Source organism: Stegastes partitus, unplaced genomic scaffold, assembly GCF_000690725.1.
Source record: "Stegastes partitus isolate 25-593 unplaced genomic scaffold, Stegastes_partitus-1.0.2 Scaffold782, whole genome shotgun sequence".
Lineage (NCBI taxonomy): Eukaryota > Metazoa > Chordata > Actinopteri > Pomacentridae > Stegastes > Stegastes partitus.
In genome coordinates this window covers 1-20,782 of record NW_007578513.1, presented here as the reverse complement: position 1 = coordinate 20,782, position 20,782 = coordinate 1, and the positions used below count along the sequence as shown (strand labels likewise).

At 40.9% G+C, this 20,782-nt stretch overlaps 1 protein-coding gene across 1 annotated transcript in view; it reads left to right on the top strand.

The window, feature by feature from the left end:
- LOC103364812 (endothelial cell-selective adhesion molecule-like) overlaps window positions 1-18,723 on the top strand; it is a 63,668-nt gene extending 44,945 nt beyond the window's left edge. Inside the window, exons 2-7 of the mRNA XM_008292070.1 lie at window positions 9,477-9,628; window positions 12,854-13,055; window positions 13,160-13,315; window positions 14,864-14,986; window positions 15,163-15,295; window positions 16,855-18,723. Of these exons, the coding sequence (XP_008290292.1) occupies window positions 9,477-9,628; window positions 12,854-13,055; window positions 13,160-13,315; window positions 14,864-14,986; window positions 15,163-15,295; window positions 16,855-17,407 (1,319 nt within the window). The 3' untranslated portion in view covers window positions 17,408-18,723. The remainder of the gene's footprint in view (window positions 1-9,476; window positions 9,629-12,853; window positions 13,056-13,159; window positions 13,316-14,863; window positions 14,987-15,162; window positions 15,296-16,854) is intronic.
- The last annotated feature ends 2,059 nt before the right edge of the window (window positions 18,724-20,782 follow it).

Sequence of the window (20,782 nt, the reverse complement as noted above, 5' to 3'; positions counted from 1 at the left end):
TAAGCCAGATGCACCATTTCTTTGGAATCAGAGTAATTTGTGTCATTGCTGTGTGTGCAGTGTGAACAGGAACAGCTCGGAGCCAAAGCAGCAGGACTTTCCATGATGCACATCAGCAAAAATGTAAATAAACAAGTTGTTTGCCAATACTCTCATTTAATGAGGTTAATTCATAGTAGCATCTTCTTTTTTTTTTTTCTTTTCAGTTCAGAGCAGGGTAAAGCTTAGCTGATGTTGCATATTTGTTATTTTTACATCATGATCTAATATTAAAACCTGGTGGCTTTACTGTAGACACTGAATGATGAGCTGAAGTTAGGATTCTGTCTCAGTAGTGCCTCCAACAAGGCTGAAAGAACTGTTTCGGTTTAGTTTTTTTATTGTCATTCGTCAAACAAACTTTACATCCTCCGGTTTCCTGTCTTACCTGCTAAAATAAAAAACATGTACATGACTTCTTTTTTTTTTTCCACCATTTATTTCCTCCATTACCTTTTATTTTGATGCAGTTTAGACTAACTTGAAGCCAAGTACGAATCATGCATTATGACAAGACAATAACAATACACACATTGATGAGACAAAACAGTGCAACCACTCACAGATGGTGTGAATAAGGCTGGTTACTTTGGAAGACTGATGCATGTCAGGATCTGGCATATGTTAAGCTGTGAACAGTCAGTGAAGAACCAGCTCTTGTACATGTTGGATGTGGCAGGAAACGGCAGACATAAAGATCCGAACCACAATGACAAGGGCCAAACCATCAAGGCCATTTCAGAAAGTGCAAGGGCTGTGGGACACAGCTGGTCAGCAGTGAATACGTACTAAGAGGTCCCAGGAGAGACAAACTGTGAACCAGCAACAGGATGTTCTATATGGAGTAAGATAGCTCCATAGCTCTAGAACAAGATTGCTCCATAATGGCTCCAATTCACAATCCGACTGAAGGCTGGATTATGCTTTCCGTACGAATGAGACGAGCAGAATCAGCTCGAGAAAACACGTGTGGCTTTTATACTCATCTGTTACCAACCTGCAGGGGGCAGTGTGTCGCAAATGCATGTGTACCACAGTACTGAATTGGAGTAGAGGAAGTTTGTTCACATTGGTTACCACGTGGTGAAACACGCTCGTGGTTTACACAAGGTTACAGTAAATACACCAGATATAGCACAAGGCTAAATTCCATCCATTTTTAGCAGTTTGTTTTCTGTTCTGACATAATTATCAGTAGACTTGCGTCATCTGGAGGGAAATTTGAGTCAGTTTCCCTGTGTTTGATAAAAGTTGAGAGCCAGCTCAACTCCCTTAAAATCCTAGGAACATTTTGGCTTCCCCCTGGGTCTCCACTTCGCCATTTGGTGCTCTTTTTTGCCCTAACGTATCCGTCCCATAGGTTTTCCCAGGTTTTCTTCATCCATTCCTCTTCTTAACCGACTGTGGCCGCAATTTCACACCACGAATTGTTCATCACACTGCTATCACGGTGATCCCTGTGTGAAGAATCATATAAATGCCTCTGTCATGTTTTCCACGTGTGTCCATCTGCAAATTTTTGGAGGTGCGCAATGCAGAAATTTTCCGCATGAAAGGATAGTGCGAGGCTGCTAAAATGACGTAATTTTTCTGCACGGAGCCGCGTGGAGCATTAACCAGACTTTATTCTGCTAACATTTCAGTTACAGGGAGCACAGAGCAGCTTCAGGTGGTCAGAAGGCTGTTGGGTCAAAGACCCAGCACGTTAGATGGGTCGTAAAGTTTCGCATCATTAGCGTATATATCTAAAGAGAAAAATAGAATAATCTCTACTAATTTCCAGCTCAGTTGCTTGTACACCTCTGGTATATAAATACATCTACTGTATGTTTGACTCACTTGTCATTACATGTTTATCAGACCACTCAAGCTGAGTTTTGTGCAGCTGCCAAGGTCATAAGAGTATTTCATTTACAGCTGTCACTTTCAGTTATGTTTAGTCCTACTGAACCAGAAGTCACTTGCATGTTGCTAAGAAAAGTGTAGAATAGATCCAGCATAACTCTCACACTGTATTTCTAAGACTAATATTTTTCATCTGCCTGAAAGCTTCTGCAGCACCATGATGGAAACCATCAAAGACATTCTCATGCAGCCATTTACCTCAGTATTAACAACAGGGCATGCAGTTATCATTTCATTTAAGTCCTAATCTTGAAAAAGTTTTTGCACAGAGGACCCACCAATCCAAACTCAGATCTGGAGAAAATGGGATAAGCTGTCCCAGGAGTTGGTTCAGTGGTTTATCTCCATGAGAGAGCATGGCTTCACGTCTACACCCAGCCCCCAGAGAGACGAATCAGTGGCCCTCCATGGGGACATCTCTGTATCACTGCACTACTTCTAACTCTTGATCATCCAGATTGTATCGTCTCTCCTCTCTGTCTTTTTGCTCTCGTTCTCATTTGTCATCGTCTTTCCTTCCTTAATGATGCTCTTTTCTCTGAAGCTCCTGCCTCAAGTCATACCAGATGTATTTGAAATTAGATAAAACTTCATTCGGCGATGACGTTCTCATTTTCCACCTACCTTTCTCGCTCTCGCAGTGCGTCCAAAGTAGGCGATAATGCTCAGAGGAAGTGACCGACCCACTCCACCCATCTTTCTAGCATGAAAGATGTTAGTTAAGGTCACACTCATCAAAGGCTGTGTGGTTTGGGCTTTATCTCCAGCAGAAGTAAACAGGCTCGATCTGAAGTGTTTCCTGTAATTAGTCGATTAGCAAATACAGCAACCCACACAGCAAACCGTTTTCATCTAGGTAGAGATAGGTTTAGCTCTGAGGTTCAGCTGAAGACTGTGATGACAGCTTCAGATGATTTTGGAACATTGATATGTTGGCGGATGTCTTTGCGGTCACCATGCACTGAACAGAAGAGATGTTTCTCCAACAGCTTTAATTAAATTCAGCTGACCGGAAACCTTGCACGCATGGAGTCGAGCAGAACGGGGCAGAGTGATGTTATTGAAGTAGCAATGAGGTTAATTTATTGCATTAAATTTTTACATAATATGTCGGCTGTTCAAGGTTTTTTGACAATTTTATATATACTTTTGCACTGATGTTGTGATGGTATGGTCAGTTGCGAATAATGTTCCAAAAGAAAAACGTATTTGTTCCATAAAATCAGATGCTGTACTCTTGGTTTGGACATAACTAATTTTAGCAGGACTGTATGTGTTATTTTTCTCCAAGATGAATAAATCCAGTCACTGCTTTATTTATGTGGTTGGATGGTTTGACAAATTCAGTTTCTCAACTGTCACCAAATCAGCTTGAAGTCAGTAACCACAGCTTCTGGTTTGTTTTTGTACTTCTTCTTTTTCTTGTGTTGTCCATACAGTTTCTCCCTTTCTTTTGAAAAGTTACCTAATTTTCTGATTATTGCATTACAAACATAACAAACTTTTTTTTATAAGGAAAAACAGTCCTAACGTAGTTTTGACCAAAAAATGTGGCGTGTTGGGCAGTGTTGTTCATTAAAGAGGAACTTCTCTTTCGCCCACAGAGATATAAAAGCAGCACAAGAGTATGTGACATAACAAATCAAATGTAATTGCTAATAAATTTAAAACAAAGAAGCCTGTAAACCTCACGCACAGAATGAAAAGGGGAGATTGTTTTAAGCTTTTTTTTTTTTTCCAGATTTATGTCAGGATCTCTCAATAAATACTAGTTTGTCAGAAGGCTGATGACTCTCAGCGATAAAGAGGAATCAGAAATACTTTATTGATCCCAGAGGGGAAATTGCTTATTTTACAGATAAACTTCAGCTAAACTGTGATGACGTCAGTCGTAGTGAAGATAGCGGAGCAGGACAACCCACACATCACTTTAATCATTGTTATCGCTGGATTTGTGCAGCACAAGCTCATACGACTGGATCCTGCTGGAAACACGGGGTCATGGTCTTTTCTCATAAATGCCACGTTTGTCCCCCTGTTGTTTTACATTTCTTCTCTTATTCCTGCCACCAACGTTTTCTTCTAATCAAATTTTCACCTTAAGATAATCACTCCTTTCAAATCACATACAGTGAAGTCCTGCAGACATACACACTCACCTATTAGGGCAGAAAGATGGATCATAGCTTGTCGAGCTAACCATGAAACCCCTTGTTATATCAGACTTGGTGAAAGTCTCCCATTAGCTGGAGTGAGACGCATCCACAAGTCATTACTCCCTTCAGTGAGCTCGCTCCCATCTGTCCTGCCATCAGTCACCATGGAATATTTAAAGCCAATCGTCGTGCAGCCTGCAGAGTGGATTTCAGACCTGCCACAGTGGGAAAGATTAAGCCTCACTGACCAAATTAAGAGTGAAGAATGAATGTTATGAATGTGATCCCTGTGGCCTTGTTCATTTCTCTATTTATCCCTCCATTTTCCATCTCTCTGTGCATTCATTCATCTTTTTTCCTCCAGTGGGGTGCACTGTCATTGGAATCATGGAGGATTTCTGTCAGGAAATCTTCTTAAAGCAGCACTTGGCAAGATTTTTAAAGGAAAAAAAAAAAAAAACCTCCCTAAATCATAAAGAGCAGCCCATCCACACTAATGAGAAGCTGAGGATTTGGCCCATTTTCCCCCCAATAAAATGCTACTGTCTGGGTGATCCCTGCTGGGAAGTCTTGTGTACACTACAAAGGATGTCATCACACCAGATATTTGGAGGTGGTACCAACTGCATTCGATACCACAAGAAAAAATAAAGCAATTAAATTAATGTATTTCAATAGCAACTGGGGGAAAAAAAAATAGAAAAAAGCTTAGATGGAGCCTTTAACAACGACATTAGTGTTATTTAAATATGATTATTACAATATTGTGCCAATAAATGTAAAATAGTTTTATGTTGCCATTTCACGTCTCCCTGATATATGAAAATAAGGATTTAAATAAAAAATAGCGAGGGTGTAATAAATATGTTAAACAAATCTTACCATTGCAAGAAACAGTGGAATGCATCGTCATGTATGTATAGCAAATAGTAGTGTGGTGTTGAACTCACTCATCCGGTTTCCTTGTGAGGACTTTGATGTGAGTTTTTGTCAGATTTTTCTGAGCCTCTGAACAGCTTCTGTCATGTTTTCAGAACTTTGGTATTGACTCGGTAGTGAGGTTCCGCTTCCTGTGACATCTCTACACACCGCAAAAGATTTGAGTTGAAGAACAACAAGGCTACAATAGTGAGTCAACACTGCATCTAAATCCAGAGTCACCAGCAACAGCTGAACCTCTTAAGCCCTCCTGAGCTAACAAAGAAAGGAATAGTTAGAAAATGTGACAAATGCTTTTATGTTTCCTTACCCTCCGGTCCTTGTGTAACTAGAACCAAAGCTCTGTACGTATTCCCGACAAAAAACACGGTGTTGGCCTTTGTCGGGGATATCTTATGCCACCAGTTGTGCTTGTGAACCTCACAGGGAGGATGTCGAGGTGAACTTGGGGGAAGAGAGAGCCAGGTTTGGAGACCTAAGAAGTACCTTTTTGCAGACAATGCGGTTCTGTTGGCTTTCATCAATCAGGCACCATGCTTTAGGGCAGTTTGAGGCGGAGTGAAGAGGTTGGATTGATGGTCAGCACCTTAAAGTCTGATGCCACGGCTCTCTGCTGGTCAACAACGGATTGCTTCCTCTGGCTTGGGAGTGAGTTGCTGCCCTACATGAAAGAGCTGAAGTATTGGGTCTTCACATGGAGAGTGAGACAGAAAGGTAGATTGGTGAGGCAAAGAAGGAGCTGAAGTGGAGGGCGAAGCTTTAGATCTCCAGGTTAATCAACATTATAGCACTAAGCACAAGCTTTGGGTCGTGACTGAAAAAAAGAATAAATCAGTGTAGAAAAGAAAAGAATTAAGTGGAATAGAAAGCCTTTATTATTATCATTGTATGCTGTAAAATACAATGAGATTCAGAGTGCTGCTCCTGACTGGTGCATTAAGAAGGTCACACACACAAAGCAACCTTGATAACATCAACGTAAGAAATAAATGGAAAATAATACATAGATAAATTGCAAATACAAGCTGCTGAAATGTGTTTCCTTCATGGGGTGTGGTGGCATCAAGATGTATCCTGGGTGATTTTCTGGACGTTTTTAGAGCACATCTAAGTGGTCAGAGAAGGTCAACCCAAAACATGATGGATCAGTTTGTTTAGCATGCTGCCTGGTGACTTAACTCTAGTTACGTATCAGAAAATGCATGGATGGAGCTCTTTTTTTATGTCCTGGCTTGAAGCATGAGCCTACAGCTAGGACATGCTCATCTTTGCTTAGCTTTCTTCTCCAAAGATTTGAACAGGGTCAATGTTTCCCAAACAGCTAATCCATTGCTGTTTTTTCCTACCTTCTTGGTGAACTATGGACAAAACATACTGTAGATAGGAAGACATCCCAAATATTCAGTGAGCCGTCATTGCAAACATTCACGCAAACAATCACGTTGCTGCCTCAGCCTTTGGAATACAGGTTGGTAGTTGTGTGTTTCACAGTATCTTCCTCGTCCCAGAGATTCATATTTTTTGTTCGTACATCCATCCATTCATCCCTCTCTCTGACTTACAGCAGCCTCTCCGTGGAGTCGGTTACAAGCTTAAAGCAATCATCAGTGAGCTGCTCCACAGTGACTCATTGCGTTTATGTTTAAGCCTCTTTCTGTCATCTCTACATGTCCACTGATCCCGCCATCCATCCATCAGTCAGCACCTCTGCAGACAACGGGCCTGCCTCTCACTGCTACGGCAAATCTTCTTAGGGTCTAAAGAGCAATTGACACAATGAGTCGCTTCTTCTTGTTTGCCATCCCCTGTCCTTTCTTTCTCCTCTCACCTTCTTCTCTGCAAATACGTCCGTCCTTCCTTTACTTCCATCTGCAGCCTCGTGATTTCATTAGTCGGACTCTTAATTAGAAGCAGTGCTCTCCGATGAGCGTAGCCCACACGTTTTCTCACACTCGCTCGTCACTGTCACATATCTACTCCATCGCCCCAGTGACAGAGAAACTGATCCCTCCACCTCCTCTCTGCAGAGATCCCTTTACATGGTGCATTGTGGGAGTTCCAATTTCACCTGTACAAATTACAACTGCAGAGGCCTAGATTAGAAATAAAACCAAGTAATTCATTCTTTCTGGATTTAATCTTTTAATTGATCTCTTTCTTAATAGTATAGGAAACACTGGATTGTTTGAACTCATTTCTAAAATTGTCAAGCTTATTGTTAAATGTTACAAGCTCACAGTGATATGCTGATTTAATATGAATGCAGCCATCCAAAATATTGTGTGGAAGGGGTCACCTGAAATGAAGAGCATACAGAGAACGTAATTGGCTGAATCCGCAGCTCCCCTGTAGCTTTATGGTGAGTTTCTCCTCGTTTAGCTGTCTGGTACTTCACAAAGAAAAGGCTCAAGAACCTAGTTGGTGAATGTGGTGGGGCATTTAGCAAGTAGAGAGTCGGATATTTTGCTAATCAGTTGGTAGAGACCAAAAAAAGTAAAATATTTGTAATTTTATTGTGGGTCTGCCACTGCTATGTATGTAAATTTCCTACCAAGGAAATCATCAGAGCTCATAGTTCCCATGGAAAGTCTCCCTAATAATCCTCTTTACATGATGAAGTGATCCCAGAACCTGTAAGTCGTTCTACACTGTTGTATGTATTTTCGATGCTCACGCTGTTTGGTATATTTGGAGGACCACAGTGAAAATGAGCTTGTTTGGCTTTTTTGCTTTATTCATCCATGGCTGACACTGCCACCAATCTGTATGTTTAAATCATCAAAGACATTCATTCATTACTATCAACAAATACGTCTTTGACTGTGTTGTGTCTACAGCTTGTTTTTGCTGCCCCCAGGGGGTCGCCGTTCAGTTATTGGGAATGCATACAGGAGAGTGACACAATCGCAGATTAAATGTGCAGCACACTTCTGAATTGCAGTTTCATTGTGACTTTCAAGCTGGTGGCTGTGAATGGCAGCAAGCCCGAGGCAGCCGTTGGAGTACTGAGGATTTCAATATCCAAAAGTCGTGTGCCGCCGTATTAGCAGACCGAGTTTCTTCTTTGTAGTGTCCAGCCGGTACAGAGGTAGTGAAGAGGTTCAGCGATTGGCTGACTTGTGGGGGAACATTTGGGGATTTGAGTTTGGACTTGCATTTGATTGCTTTCAGTTTGCTTTGAGAAATAGTTTTGTGAAGGACAACTGTGGCACCCAAACAATGGTGCTAATTAGCAGGAATAGACCACAGTGCCGCACAGGCTAACACAGTTATATGTGTGTGTAAAGATGTTTTTGAATGCAGTGTAGTCGATGTAAGTGGTTGTCATTAGCTGCATTTCTACCTTTTTGTCTCGTATGTTCGCATGTCACTCAAACACACGCAGGAAGTCGATTAATTTTTAAAAATGTGCACGTACCTGCCGTGTTTCCACTGAACACACACTCCCAACCAAACACACTCCGGAGCTGGCAGCAATGTGAATGATCAAAAATGAATAAGTTTCACCTTTTCTCAGTGTTGGCTTGGTTAAAAGGAATATCATCTGAGAGGTAGAGACTGAAATACACCTCTCTGACCTCACTCTTCTCCTCTGGACAGGAGCGGCAGGGAGGTTAGAGATGAAAAAGAAAGAAAGAACACAGGCAGAGAGGCTGTGTGAGGGATGGACAGTGTTGGAGAAGAAGAATCTGGAAACAAACCAAACAGCTGCTCTGCTGTGTGTCCTGCTGTAGAGTTGTTGTTTTTTACTATGTCTGATTTTCTCTGTTATCACTTCTGGGGTGGACACACAGTAAAGGGAGATGTACACATTCTGTTGACTCATAACATGATTCAAAGTCATTTCCAACCAAAGGAGGGGCTAACATTCCTTTGAGAAAACCTTTAATTACAGTAAACATCAAATTACGCACAGTCAGCCGCTGATTATTCACAGTCCCTGTCTTATACACACAGCCACACAGCGATTGTGGACCTGAAAGAACGTAATTAATGTTTTTAACACAAGAAATGATCATAAAGTAGATACAACCAATAAATATAAGTAAATATAAACAGACACTTATCTTATTTGTGCCCACAGACTATATGTCTGTGGGTGAGTAGCAGATGGGTTCTGGCTCTCTGCTGCCCCTCTCTGGACATACATGCACACTACATTTGCCCTGACAATGAGCCCCACAGTTCAGCTCTGTCACCCAGTATGTAAATATCCATTATCCATATGTAAATATAGTATTTGTGATGAAAAATAGTACAAAGTCAAGTAATTGTTTCAGATCTACTTGCATAGAGTGAGAAATGGGCTTTTAGGAGTTTCTACATGTGTCCTTCTGTAGCCTTATTGTTATAAATACAGTTTCTGAACATTTTACATTGAGTACTATGACAAAATAGGATCAGATTTATGACAGTATATGTTTTTCTTTCTTCCAGGCATATGGGCCCAGCTCCAGATGCCCAAAAACAGTATTGAAGTGATCGAGGGTAAGACGGTGGTTCTGGAGGCCTCATACAGCCCAGTCGGTGGCACTGACCCCGGCGCCAACATCATCGTCTGGAACTTCGTCTCAGACAGCAGCCAGCTGGTAAGGGAAAATTCTATCAACCCATCCATCCATCCATCCATCCATCCATCCATCCATCCATCCATCTATCCATCCATCCATCCATCCATCCATCCATCCATCCATCCATCCATTCATCCATCTATCCATCCATCTATCCATCCATCCATCCATCCATCCATCCATCCATCCATCCATTATCTTTACACTGCTTAATCCTCACCATCATTTTCTCATGCACTGGTCAGTTTAAGATTTGGGAATGTTTTCTATAACGTGTTGTTTCAGACTCCTGAAAAGAAAATGTACAAAAATACACAGTTAGGTGTTTATTTGTCTACAGTTTGTCTGTTAAGGAAATTAGAAGGCATTTAATGAGATCCAGTTAAATCCCACTTACATATTTGAACATAGAATTTTACAAAACAAAAAATTATTGTATTAATGTGAAGTATTCAGTGGATGAGGTGTCCAACTGATATCTGTTAGTTAAACCTTTTGCCCATAAATGGTGGTTTCCTATAAAAAAAAACATTGAATTGTATCATAAATTATCTTTAGATGGACAAAATGAGGGCTGCAAGGTGGGTCGGTGGTTAGCACCGTTGCCTCACAGCAAGAAGGTTGCCGGTGAGGATGCCCGGGATCTTTCTGCATGGAGTCTCCGTGTCTTCCCCGTGCAGCATGGGTTCTCTCCGGGTCCAAAAACATGTTGAGGTTAATTGGTGATTCTAAATTGTCCGTAGGTGTGAATGTGAGTGTGCTTGGTTGTCTGTCTCTAAGTGTAGCCCTGTGATAGACTGGTGACCTGTCCACGTGTCCCCTGACTTCACCCTGAGTCAGCTGGGATAGACTCCAGCCTCGCCGTGACCCTAGTGAGGATTAAGTGGTGTATTGATAATGGATGGATGGATGAGTAGACAAAATGAGTTTGTTCCATGAATCTTGTTGCAGCAGCACATACAAGTTTTCACAGAAGGTTTGTTCATATATCAGTCACAGCCTGATTTGTAGAACATTTTATTCCTTAAACGTGGAGTAAATAATTTTTTTCTGGCTGTTTGTATATATACATGACTTCATCCAATGTTTGGATTTCTGTTCTACAAATACAAATTAGGGCACTCAAGTGAACTAGTTGATGAACTCTCCAGTTAGAAATGTTCACCTGTAGTGTCGTTCCTCTCGTTGGTACTGCATCTGCCCTGCAGCAAAATCTTTTTACTTTACCATCTGTGGCGACAATATCTGGGATTACAGTGAAGGGATGCTTGCCTGTTCTTATGCTGTTAATCTGGCAAAGCTCTTACTTTGTAAACCCTTAGAAATTAATCCAAGCCAAAAAAGGCTTAAAGCTTTTAGAAGGTATATGAAATGTACAGTGCAGATTCATTTTGTTTATTAGTACGTGTGTGTGTTAGTGTGCGTTTTTTTCTGGGCTTTGAAAGTCCTGCAAGAAGAAAATGTTCTTCCACATCAATTTTTTTTATGAAATCATTGTTGTGATGACGCATTAAATGAAGCTGCCGCACTCGGCCCTCTTCAAGCCCCGCACTGTTTTGGTTTGGGTTTTGTTGTTGTTGTTGTTGTTTTACACATCATCTAGTGACCTGGCTGTGGCCCGGCTTATGTATGTGCCTAGGTCAGATTATTGGGCTGTGCAGATGGGTGACCCAAAAAGAGGATCAAACAGAAAACAGGGGGGACGAGAACTCAGAGAGCTGCAAAAGACACAGTTGATTAAAAGGTTTTTTTTATTTTTTCCTGAGTGTCTCACTCTGCTTTGCTGCTATTCGTAGCCAAAAAGATGAATTAAAAGAACACCGCGAAGCCAAACGCTGGCTGACACGGTCTCTGTAGGGAGTTCTGTGTGTCTGTTACAGCGATGTACAGCCATGTGCTTGGTTCACAGCCATGCAGATAAAGTCAGATAAACGCATTAACTGTCCATCCATCCGTCTATTTTCTACACCGTGGGGGTCCCTGGGGGGGCTGGAGTCTGAGAGGCGGGTACAGCCTGGACATGTCGGCGGGTCATCACAGGGTTAACACAGAGACAGACGACTATGCAGTCTCACCTTTAACCAACATCCCACCCAGCACCCAGCAGCTGTCCTTAGATAAATGATGCCACCAATTTACGACTTCTCCCCCATGTGCTTAAGAATTTCATATCATATAGTAATAAAATAATATTACTGCTTCTACTCACTGACGTATACATCCAGTAATATGGAGAAAGTCATTCATGACTCTCCAGCCTCACCTAATAATCCTACATGCACCTGAGAACAGCTGTACTGACTCAGCACGGAAGTTTACCCTCTCTGGATCTGCACTGGCCTCAACCATGCACGTAAGCAACCGGATTACCCAGAGAATCCCAGGTACCGGGGTAATCTGATAACGCGATGACCAGTTTTGTTTTGTTTTCATTATTGTGACTCTGCATATACAAGCAGTAGGTCAGAAATCCAGTTTTCCCCTTCCAGCCTTACCCAGTGTTGTTTTGTTGTTTGGCCTGGTGATCAGGACATGGAGACTGTATTGTAAGTGTCTCTGAACCATAAGCCCAAGGTTGTTGAGTTTGGCCTTACGGTTGTGGATTCATTACTGACTGATTGTGGGTGTTTTTAGATGTATATTTCAAAGAGGAGCCTAAGATTTAACAGGCAAACTAGCAGACAGAGCCGAGTTTTTTCCAACAGCACAAATAAGTACAATCAATTCCTGTTAATTCCAGTTTCAGTCACACTTTAAAGGGAATTACTTTAATTTAATTGATTTCAATCCAATCTTTATTTATATAGTACCAGTTTGCAACCTAAATCATCTCGGGGCACTTCACAGAGTAAGGTCAGGACCTTATAATATCATATTATGGGAAGAAACCCAACAAATCCACAGATTGCATTTGAGCAGCTCTTTGGCTAATGGAAATGGACCAAAAATGTGACTTTGTCAGTGGAATCAAATTGTGTTCACATAACTCAGTTTACTTTGTAATGCATTTCGACAAATGTTAGACAAATGGCAAACAATCACAATTTTCCGGGCAAGAGATGTTGGGATCACAAATCCCTCTGACTCTTGACCCAGCAAAACCGCCAAACCCGATGAAACAGTTTCCTCTGTCATGCAAATACTCGTTCTCAGACTGCGTGTGTATTTATGAAACTGGAAAAAAAAAACATATTCAGGTATGAATCTGAAGCCTCCTGGGTTTCTTGTTGTGCTCCTCTACAGATCATCTCCTATACCAAAGGCTCCATGAACGTGGGCCCCTCCCAGTTCACAGGACGTGTGGGTTTTGCCAACCAAATGCCCTCAACAAACGTGTCGCTGTACATCAACAACACCAAGGAGTCTGACTCAGGACGCTACCTCTGTCAGGTCATCTTTCCTGATAACCCTGGACTCACTGCTGAGCTCAGTCTGGACGTTAAGGGTGAGACAAAATGCAGTTTGCTTCACCTTGTCTGCAGCTACACTCCGTCTACATTATGGTGTAAAAGCGAACATAATAAAGATGTTCCTCTCCTCTCCTCACAGTCCCTCCTGCTGTTCCTAAGTGCTCTCTGTCAGGGAAGCCGGTGCTGAAGGGAAACGTGACTCTGAGCTGTACGTCTGGCTCTGGGAAACCCATCCCGATGTACAAGTGGAGGAAAACCAGTCCCACCTCGGAGGTCTTCTTCTCCCCCATGCTCAGTGAGTGGACACAAAGAGTGTGTCTCTTTAGTTTTAGATGCACTGAGCTTATCTGAGTTCCACTAGTATGTATTTGCAGATGTTGGTGCAAGAAGTCTGCATTGTCTTCTTCTGAAATATTTGTTATTTGTGTTCTTTTTTCTTCTTTTTTTTAGGACAGCAAAGCTAATCTATTGCAATTAAAGCCCATAACTAAATTGCTGTTGCTTATAATACTGGACTGTTCTGAGGCTATAAACATTCACTACCAGACACTGTACTAAACTTGTTTGTTACTAGAGTGGATGAAGGAACGCTGTGTTTAAGGAAACAACATAAAACATGGATGCAATTCAGAAAAAGGCCTTAATAAATGGAGCAACCAGCAAAGTACAATAAAATACAGATGCAAAGTTAAAAAAATACATAAAGCAGCCATAGTTGATAACAATGAAATGTTAGAAAATGAAAAACAAAGATAATGGAAAAGGGAAAAATAAACTATGTTTGTGTTTTTACTGGGTTTTTTTTGTTTGTTTTTTTAATCCTAAAATTTGTTCTAAAGCGTTTGCATAATGAGCTTCAGCCACATTGTCTGCATTCACAGTAACTGTTTTCCTTAGTTAGTTATCATAAGAAAATGGCGTGTAGAATCATTTCTGTGTTTTAAATGGGGCTGCAAATAACAATAATTGTACTTTTGCAATTTACTGCAACCCAGTGTGACAACATGTGATGCATTATTTTGTAACAGCAAAAGTCTTTCTGTGATGTAAAACAAGAACAATCAGTGCATGATCAAATTTGAGAACTTAAAATCCATCAGCTATTTAGCGTTCTACCTTGTAAGGACCAAATGGATGCTTAGTTAATAAGCGCTGCAGATATATTTTCTCTAAACTGACTAACAGATAGATTGACGGATCTGCTGCAGCTCTCACATTTGTCTGAAATAACACTTTGTACATGTGTGATCGGGGTAAATGTTTTCTAGCTACATGAATTAAAGCAGGAGTGGGCAATCCTGGTCCTCGAGGGCCACAGTCCTGCATGTTTTAGATGTTTCCCTCTTCCAACGCACCTGATTCACATGATCAGGATCATTATCAGGCTTCTGCAGAGCTTGATGATGAGCTGATCATTTGAATCAGGTGTGTTGGAAGAAGGAAACATCTAAAACATGCAGGACTGTGGCCCTCGAGGACAGGACTGCCCACCCCTGAATTAAAGGAATCTCAGTGATTGTTCTGATTTAGCTGCTTTATCAGTGGTACTCTCCATAACTGCTTAGGTTTTTTCTTTCTCTCTTTTGTCCAATTTAAATCTGCAATGGAAATCTGTAAAAGGCAAAATCAAAAACACAGAGCTTAAACATGTACAGCCTTCCTCATAGCCCTCCATAACTTATAGTATTTTCATAATGTTTTAAGTCCAAAGTATTAATCCAATAAATGTATGTGGAGTCTGATTTTGTGTTGTTGTGTGCATGTCTGTATTTCCATCTGTCTTTTTATATATCTAGCCAGGGAATAATGTGTATGCATGCCTCTGTGTTCGCTGCTGTTTTAGATGAGAAGACCGGGACTCTGAAGCTGAGCAACCTGAGCAGCAACATGTCAGGGAAGTACGTGTGCACAGCAAGCAACACAGCCGGGTCAGAGAGCTGCATCATCGACCTGGAGATCGTCACCTGTATGTAGCAACACAAGCACCATATATATACAATCAGGAGAGACGCACTTGTTTGTTGTTGTTCATTTTGTTCATGACCCTTCCTCATTCAACACAGATTCCACTCCCCAGTGTCCATGCTGCATAGAGCTATGAACTTTAATAACATAATGATCTCTGTGTGTCCTTGATTCCAGCCACTAACGTGGGGATGATTGTTGGTGCCGTAGTGGGCTCAGTGATCGGCTTCATCTTCCTCCTCCTCATCTGCCTCGTTTTCCTGGTGAAGCGGCGGAGAGACAATGAGGATGACATGGCAAACGAAATCAAGTGAGTTCATGTGCTTTAAATCAAGGCAGCATTTTATAAAGAATCTTACTGTATGAAGGATTTGTCCTCTGCCAGTGACTGAACTGTCCCATCCGTAGAAAATGACCTAAATTGATGGTTTTACAGCTGAACTAGTGCTCAGGCAGAATGACATATATAAGGTCCTGTGTGTAGGACCCAAAAGTGAGATACGCATATATATATATAGACACACACACACATACACACCCGGGTGCAATATCACTTAACTGTCACATAATTAGAAATAATGTCACCTTACAGTAATCAGGTTCATTCTAAAGCTGGGCTCACACTTTTTCAAGTGTGCTTTGTAGTCTTATCGTGCTGGAACATTCCTCTTCTGCCAAGCTTCTGCAGGCTTGGACTCATCTCACAGTTTTCGTCAAAGAGAAAACAAGATTTTTTTCTTGGAAGAGTTTGACATTATGTCCTTCGCTGTGTCTGAGATGTCGCTGAAACTCCATTTCCATTTCCGTTAATAACCTCTGTAGTAAGTCTAAAGCACTTGCACATCTGGTTTTCAATGCTGCATTGTGCAAGTAGAGCACTGTCTGTCTGTGGTGTCATTGTAGGAGGCTGCTGGAGTTTTGATTTGTGCTGCTACAGCTTGTTCTACAGCTCTGGCTCACTGCTGTAGCCGCTGATATATAGCTGGTCCTGGATCATGTTCCTGTTTAATTCTTTGCCACGTGGAGCCGTAATGCAGACATGCAGAAAGACACATGGGCACATAGGTTCAAAACTGAGAAAGTTCTGGTGTTCACGGGTCATTTTGTATCCATGTTCATTTGATTCAGCTCAGTGTAGGTTCAGTGATAACAGCCCACACAAGTTCCTCCTCTGTATTTTCAGCATTGTCTTTCTAAAGTATTTGTTTTTAAATTGTTCATTAGAGGTAATACTCTGCTGTTCAACTTAGAAATAATGAGAGCTGATTCAGTCATTTAAGTGATGCTGCACAGGGCTCTGTTTGTACATCAGCCATCATCATTTGACAGGATTTATTTCTTGCACAGACTATAAGTCAGAGCTGCATTCGGGATGTTTAAGTTCTTTTTAACATTTCTATGGGGTGTAAACAAACAGTCACAATGTGCTTGAACGTTAATTAAGAAACGGCCATTATTTTTTGTTGTCTGTGGAATCAGTGATGTCCATTAATCAGCAGAGAAAGAAGAGATGAAAGACCCTCGTTACAACTTTACATTTAAAGCATTAGATTCAGACTTGTTCTTCAGTATCAGCCAAATCAACATGACCATGCAGGTGTAGATAGTTATTAGTGTTAAGATTTAGTCAGAGAGAATGTTTTTCAGTTCCCTCTAACCATGTATTTATCTTGACGTTACACTGGGTTAAATATTTCTTATTATTATTTTGCATGTTGTGTGATTAGCTCCATCTACAGTAGATGTCTATAAGGCACATAAATGTCAGTGGAAAACAGTCAAACACAGGAAACGAAGCTGCCATGATGGTTCAGAGGGCAACTTGTGGACTGAAGGCTGATGGTTTTGCCTCCTCCTCTTCTCTTCCAGGGAGGACGCTCAGGCTCCCAAGCGAGTGTCCTGGGCTAAGAGCGGCATGGGTTCTGACATCATCTCCAAGAACGGCACCCTGTCCTCCATCGCTTCCAGCCCGCACCACAAAGACCCCTCCCACCACCACCACCACCACAACAACCACCACCACCACCACCACCTGCAGCAGTACCCCCAGCGCCCCCCTTCAGACACCGCGTCCATCATCACCGCCACCGGCAGCACGGCTGGCTACAGACCCTCCCGCCAGCACGGTGCCTCCACCCCCACCCACTACAGCTATAACAACAACAGCACCCTGCCGCGCGGACCGCCCGTCTCCTCCGAGGCCAGCACCAACGGGAGCTCCCTACCCGGGCCGGAGCGCTACACCCAGCTGCCCCAGGCCCAGGCACTGCCACAGACCTACAGCCAGCCACAGCTGCAGCTCCAGGTCGCTCCTTCACCCCCGCCGCTGCCCACCTCCACCATCACAGCCTCCAACATCACCCGCATGGGAGGGGTGCCCATCATGGTGCCTGCACAGAACCAGGCTGGGTCTCTGGTCTAACAGCAGCCAGCGCTGACGAGAAACAGTGAAATACTGTCCCTGTACACTTTCACAAAGGGTCAGCTGCTGATTTTTTTTTTTAAAGGGAACGCTTTAGCAAGGATTTACAGTAGATGAAAAGGTCAATTACTGCCGCTTGCTTTCAAGCCAACAGACTCTCTGTTTACTTGCTTTAAGTATACTTAAGTCTTTTATATCATGTATGCACTGTATACATTGCAAACTATGTATAGATTTTCATATATTTGTTCAGTATCCTGTTTTCTACTTTATCAATGCATTTCTAATGTTTTTTTTTTTTTGGTTTGTTTTTTTCATATTTAGCTTTTTCGATGTCAAGTGTTTTCCTCCTGTCATTCATGAACAGCAACTGAAACAGCACTGGAGGTATTCACGTGGATGCAAGCCTCACAAAAAGGTGATGTCAGTCCGCTGTACTAAATCCATCGTCTGTACCAAGGAAAACTACCTGAAGGACGCCTCATCGAGACCAAAACATGTTGAAGCACATTGTGTCATTACTGTTCAGTGGGTTGAATGTTGCTCAAGAATCGTGGCTGTAATATATGAAGATGTATGTATTAAGGAGTATATTTGTGTCGCAGGTTTATGGAAGAAAAAAGAAACGACCACATAATATATATGATAACGTTTGGCATAGCGTAGTGTCCTAATCTTTATTTTGGCTCTACTTCTGTCGGGTTTTCATCTCATAAAATGCTCTTACACTCAATTCTTTAAACACAGATTAGCAAAAGCTTCTTATAATATCGAGCACTATTCAAAAACTGCAGTTTGGTGACTTTGCAAATACGCAAGTCTGCTCATGAGTTGTAATGATTTAAAGTTGCCTGCAGCACTGAAATTGTAAATACGATATTTATTTTGTGGTAAATGTGTGACAGACAACATAGCAGCCTGTAGGGAACATACTGTATGACTCAGGCAGCACATTTGCCTGCAACACTGGATATTTAACCAAAGATATACAGTAATGTGTCTCATCTTTATGTCAAGCTGTTGTTTTTTTTTTTATGTTATAGCTTGTTTTCTAGTGTAGGCAAAAGAAAGTAGGGAAAGCGACAGTTCAAGTCAACGTGACGTTTTGATTAATCGCCTTTTAGACGAACCTCGTTTCTTGTTTGATTGTCAGAAACATTCTGAGGAAATGGTGACAAGAAACTGATTCCATTCTCTCTGGCACCAATGTGAGGATGTTTTCTCGTTGTGCCTAATTGGTGATTTTGAACCATTTCTTCGTGAGAGGGAAGCGAAGAATATTGTATTCAATTTTTGGCTTAATAAACTATAATGACCTTATATACAGCGCCCTCCATAATTATTGGCACCCCTGGTTAAGATGTGTTCTTTAGCTTCTAATTAATTCAGTTTTTTCTAAATAATATAGGACCACAATGAAAAAAAGAAGAAAATTCAATCTTTAATTCAAGTGCATTTATTCAGTGTGAAAAAAATCCCACATTAAAAAATAATTCTTTTACATCAAATCATGTGTGCCACAGTTATTAGCACCCTTGATGTTAATACTTTGTACAACCCCCTTTTGCCAACAATTCATTTGAGTTGAGTTGAAGGTTAGTGTGGGAGTATGCTTCTGCAATAAAAAAATTAAATTATTTTAAGGCTTTTAACACATCTTAACCAGGCGTGCCAATAATTATGGAGGGCGCTGTATTACGAAACTATTTTTTGCCCAAAAACTATTTAGAAAAAAGAGAAATATGTGGCCATACCTTGAATGAAAACCGCTGCGATGGAGGAACTATACTCTAAAACTCACTAACTCCTCTAAGAATGTACCCAAATGGCTACGGTGATCCTACCACATGCACACTGACAGATTCAATACCATGAAGTGAAATTTGGTATCTAAAAGTTAAGAACTGAAGTCCAGTTATTACTTTGAATTGTTTTGGTTTTACATTATCCTGGCCATGTCCAAGTCTCACAAATCACTGAATATCATTTGGACGATCTGTTCTGCTGTATTGTCATTACACTGGAGCTCATCTTTGTTCTTTTCTTTTTTTTTGCGTGTGTGTGTGTGCACTAAATAATTTGACCTTTCTGATGACAGCCATTCTGAACTGGATCATTTGAGGGAAACATACTGTTAAAGCATCATGTACAGACAGTAAAAGCAAAACATAGTTGTAATGGTAAGGTAAAGGTTTTTTTTCATTCATTACTCAAAGATTTCCCAAGAAAAGTTGAAAATAATTTTGATGGGTGTGTCATAACTTGTGAATGGGTTCTTTAAAAAGTGTACATTATGAACATTAAAATGTATTCAAGACGAGCCTTTATTTTTATACAGTAATGCATAAGAGCACAGAACAGGATTTATAAATAGTAAATGTTTTGTGAACTAAAAAAGAGCGCTCACTGTCACTCTGAGCTATAAACCAGGATGGATTGTAAAACTGCTGTGGAGTAACTGGTAGCCAAACGTGTGCTTATTTATACAGAAGGCCGAAACCGTGGACATTACTGTGCAGTGTGCATTTGTATCCTCCATGTTTATGTTCATGAAAAATGCCTTGTATGATATTTTCAATTAAAATACAAATGAGTAATTGTGTGATTTTTATTTTCTCAAAAGGTTCCAAAATGTTCGTTCCATAATGCCATGGAAGGACCATTGAACTTTTGTTTGAAATGACTGTTATGTTGTGGCATTTGTTGTTGTCTGAAGCCATTTATGAGAAGAAACAACTGATTAAAGGATTCACAACAACCAGAGAGAAATAGAAGAATTTCAAAACTGGTCAGAAACACAACGACAGAGACACAAAATGACTACAAGGAGATGCAAAACAACCACAAAGAGATATAAAAAAAAAAAACTACAAAATGATGCTCAAGACAGGCACACCTGCAAGTAAGGAGTGAAATATAACAGAAAATATCATTCATTTTCCAGAAAATCATTTCATTTTGCAGGCTTTAAGCACAATATTCACTTTTGGATACACATCATAGAGCACGATCTCATCAATTTAATGCTTGATTTATTTATTTATTTATTTTAAGTATATTTCTAAATTAAATCAATACATTTGAAATACTAATAGTAGTATATGTCTGGTATTTTGGTTATATGCAGGTTGTTGTTTTTTTTTTCTTTTTTGCACAATGCAGATTTAAACCACCAGATAGCAGCAAAGAGTTTGTTTGAAGACAAGACAGGCAGTAGATGATGCAGCCTGTAGTTAAAAGCACACTGTGACTTAATAATTAGGGTCCGAGCACCCAAAAGGGTGCGAAGACCCTATTGGAACTGCTCGGATTATTATTATTATTCGTGCCAAAGACACGCGTTTTTGAGGCCCTAAACATACTCGAAAACTCACC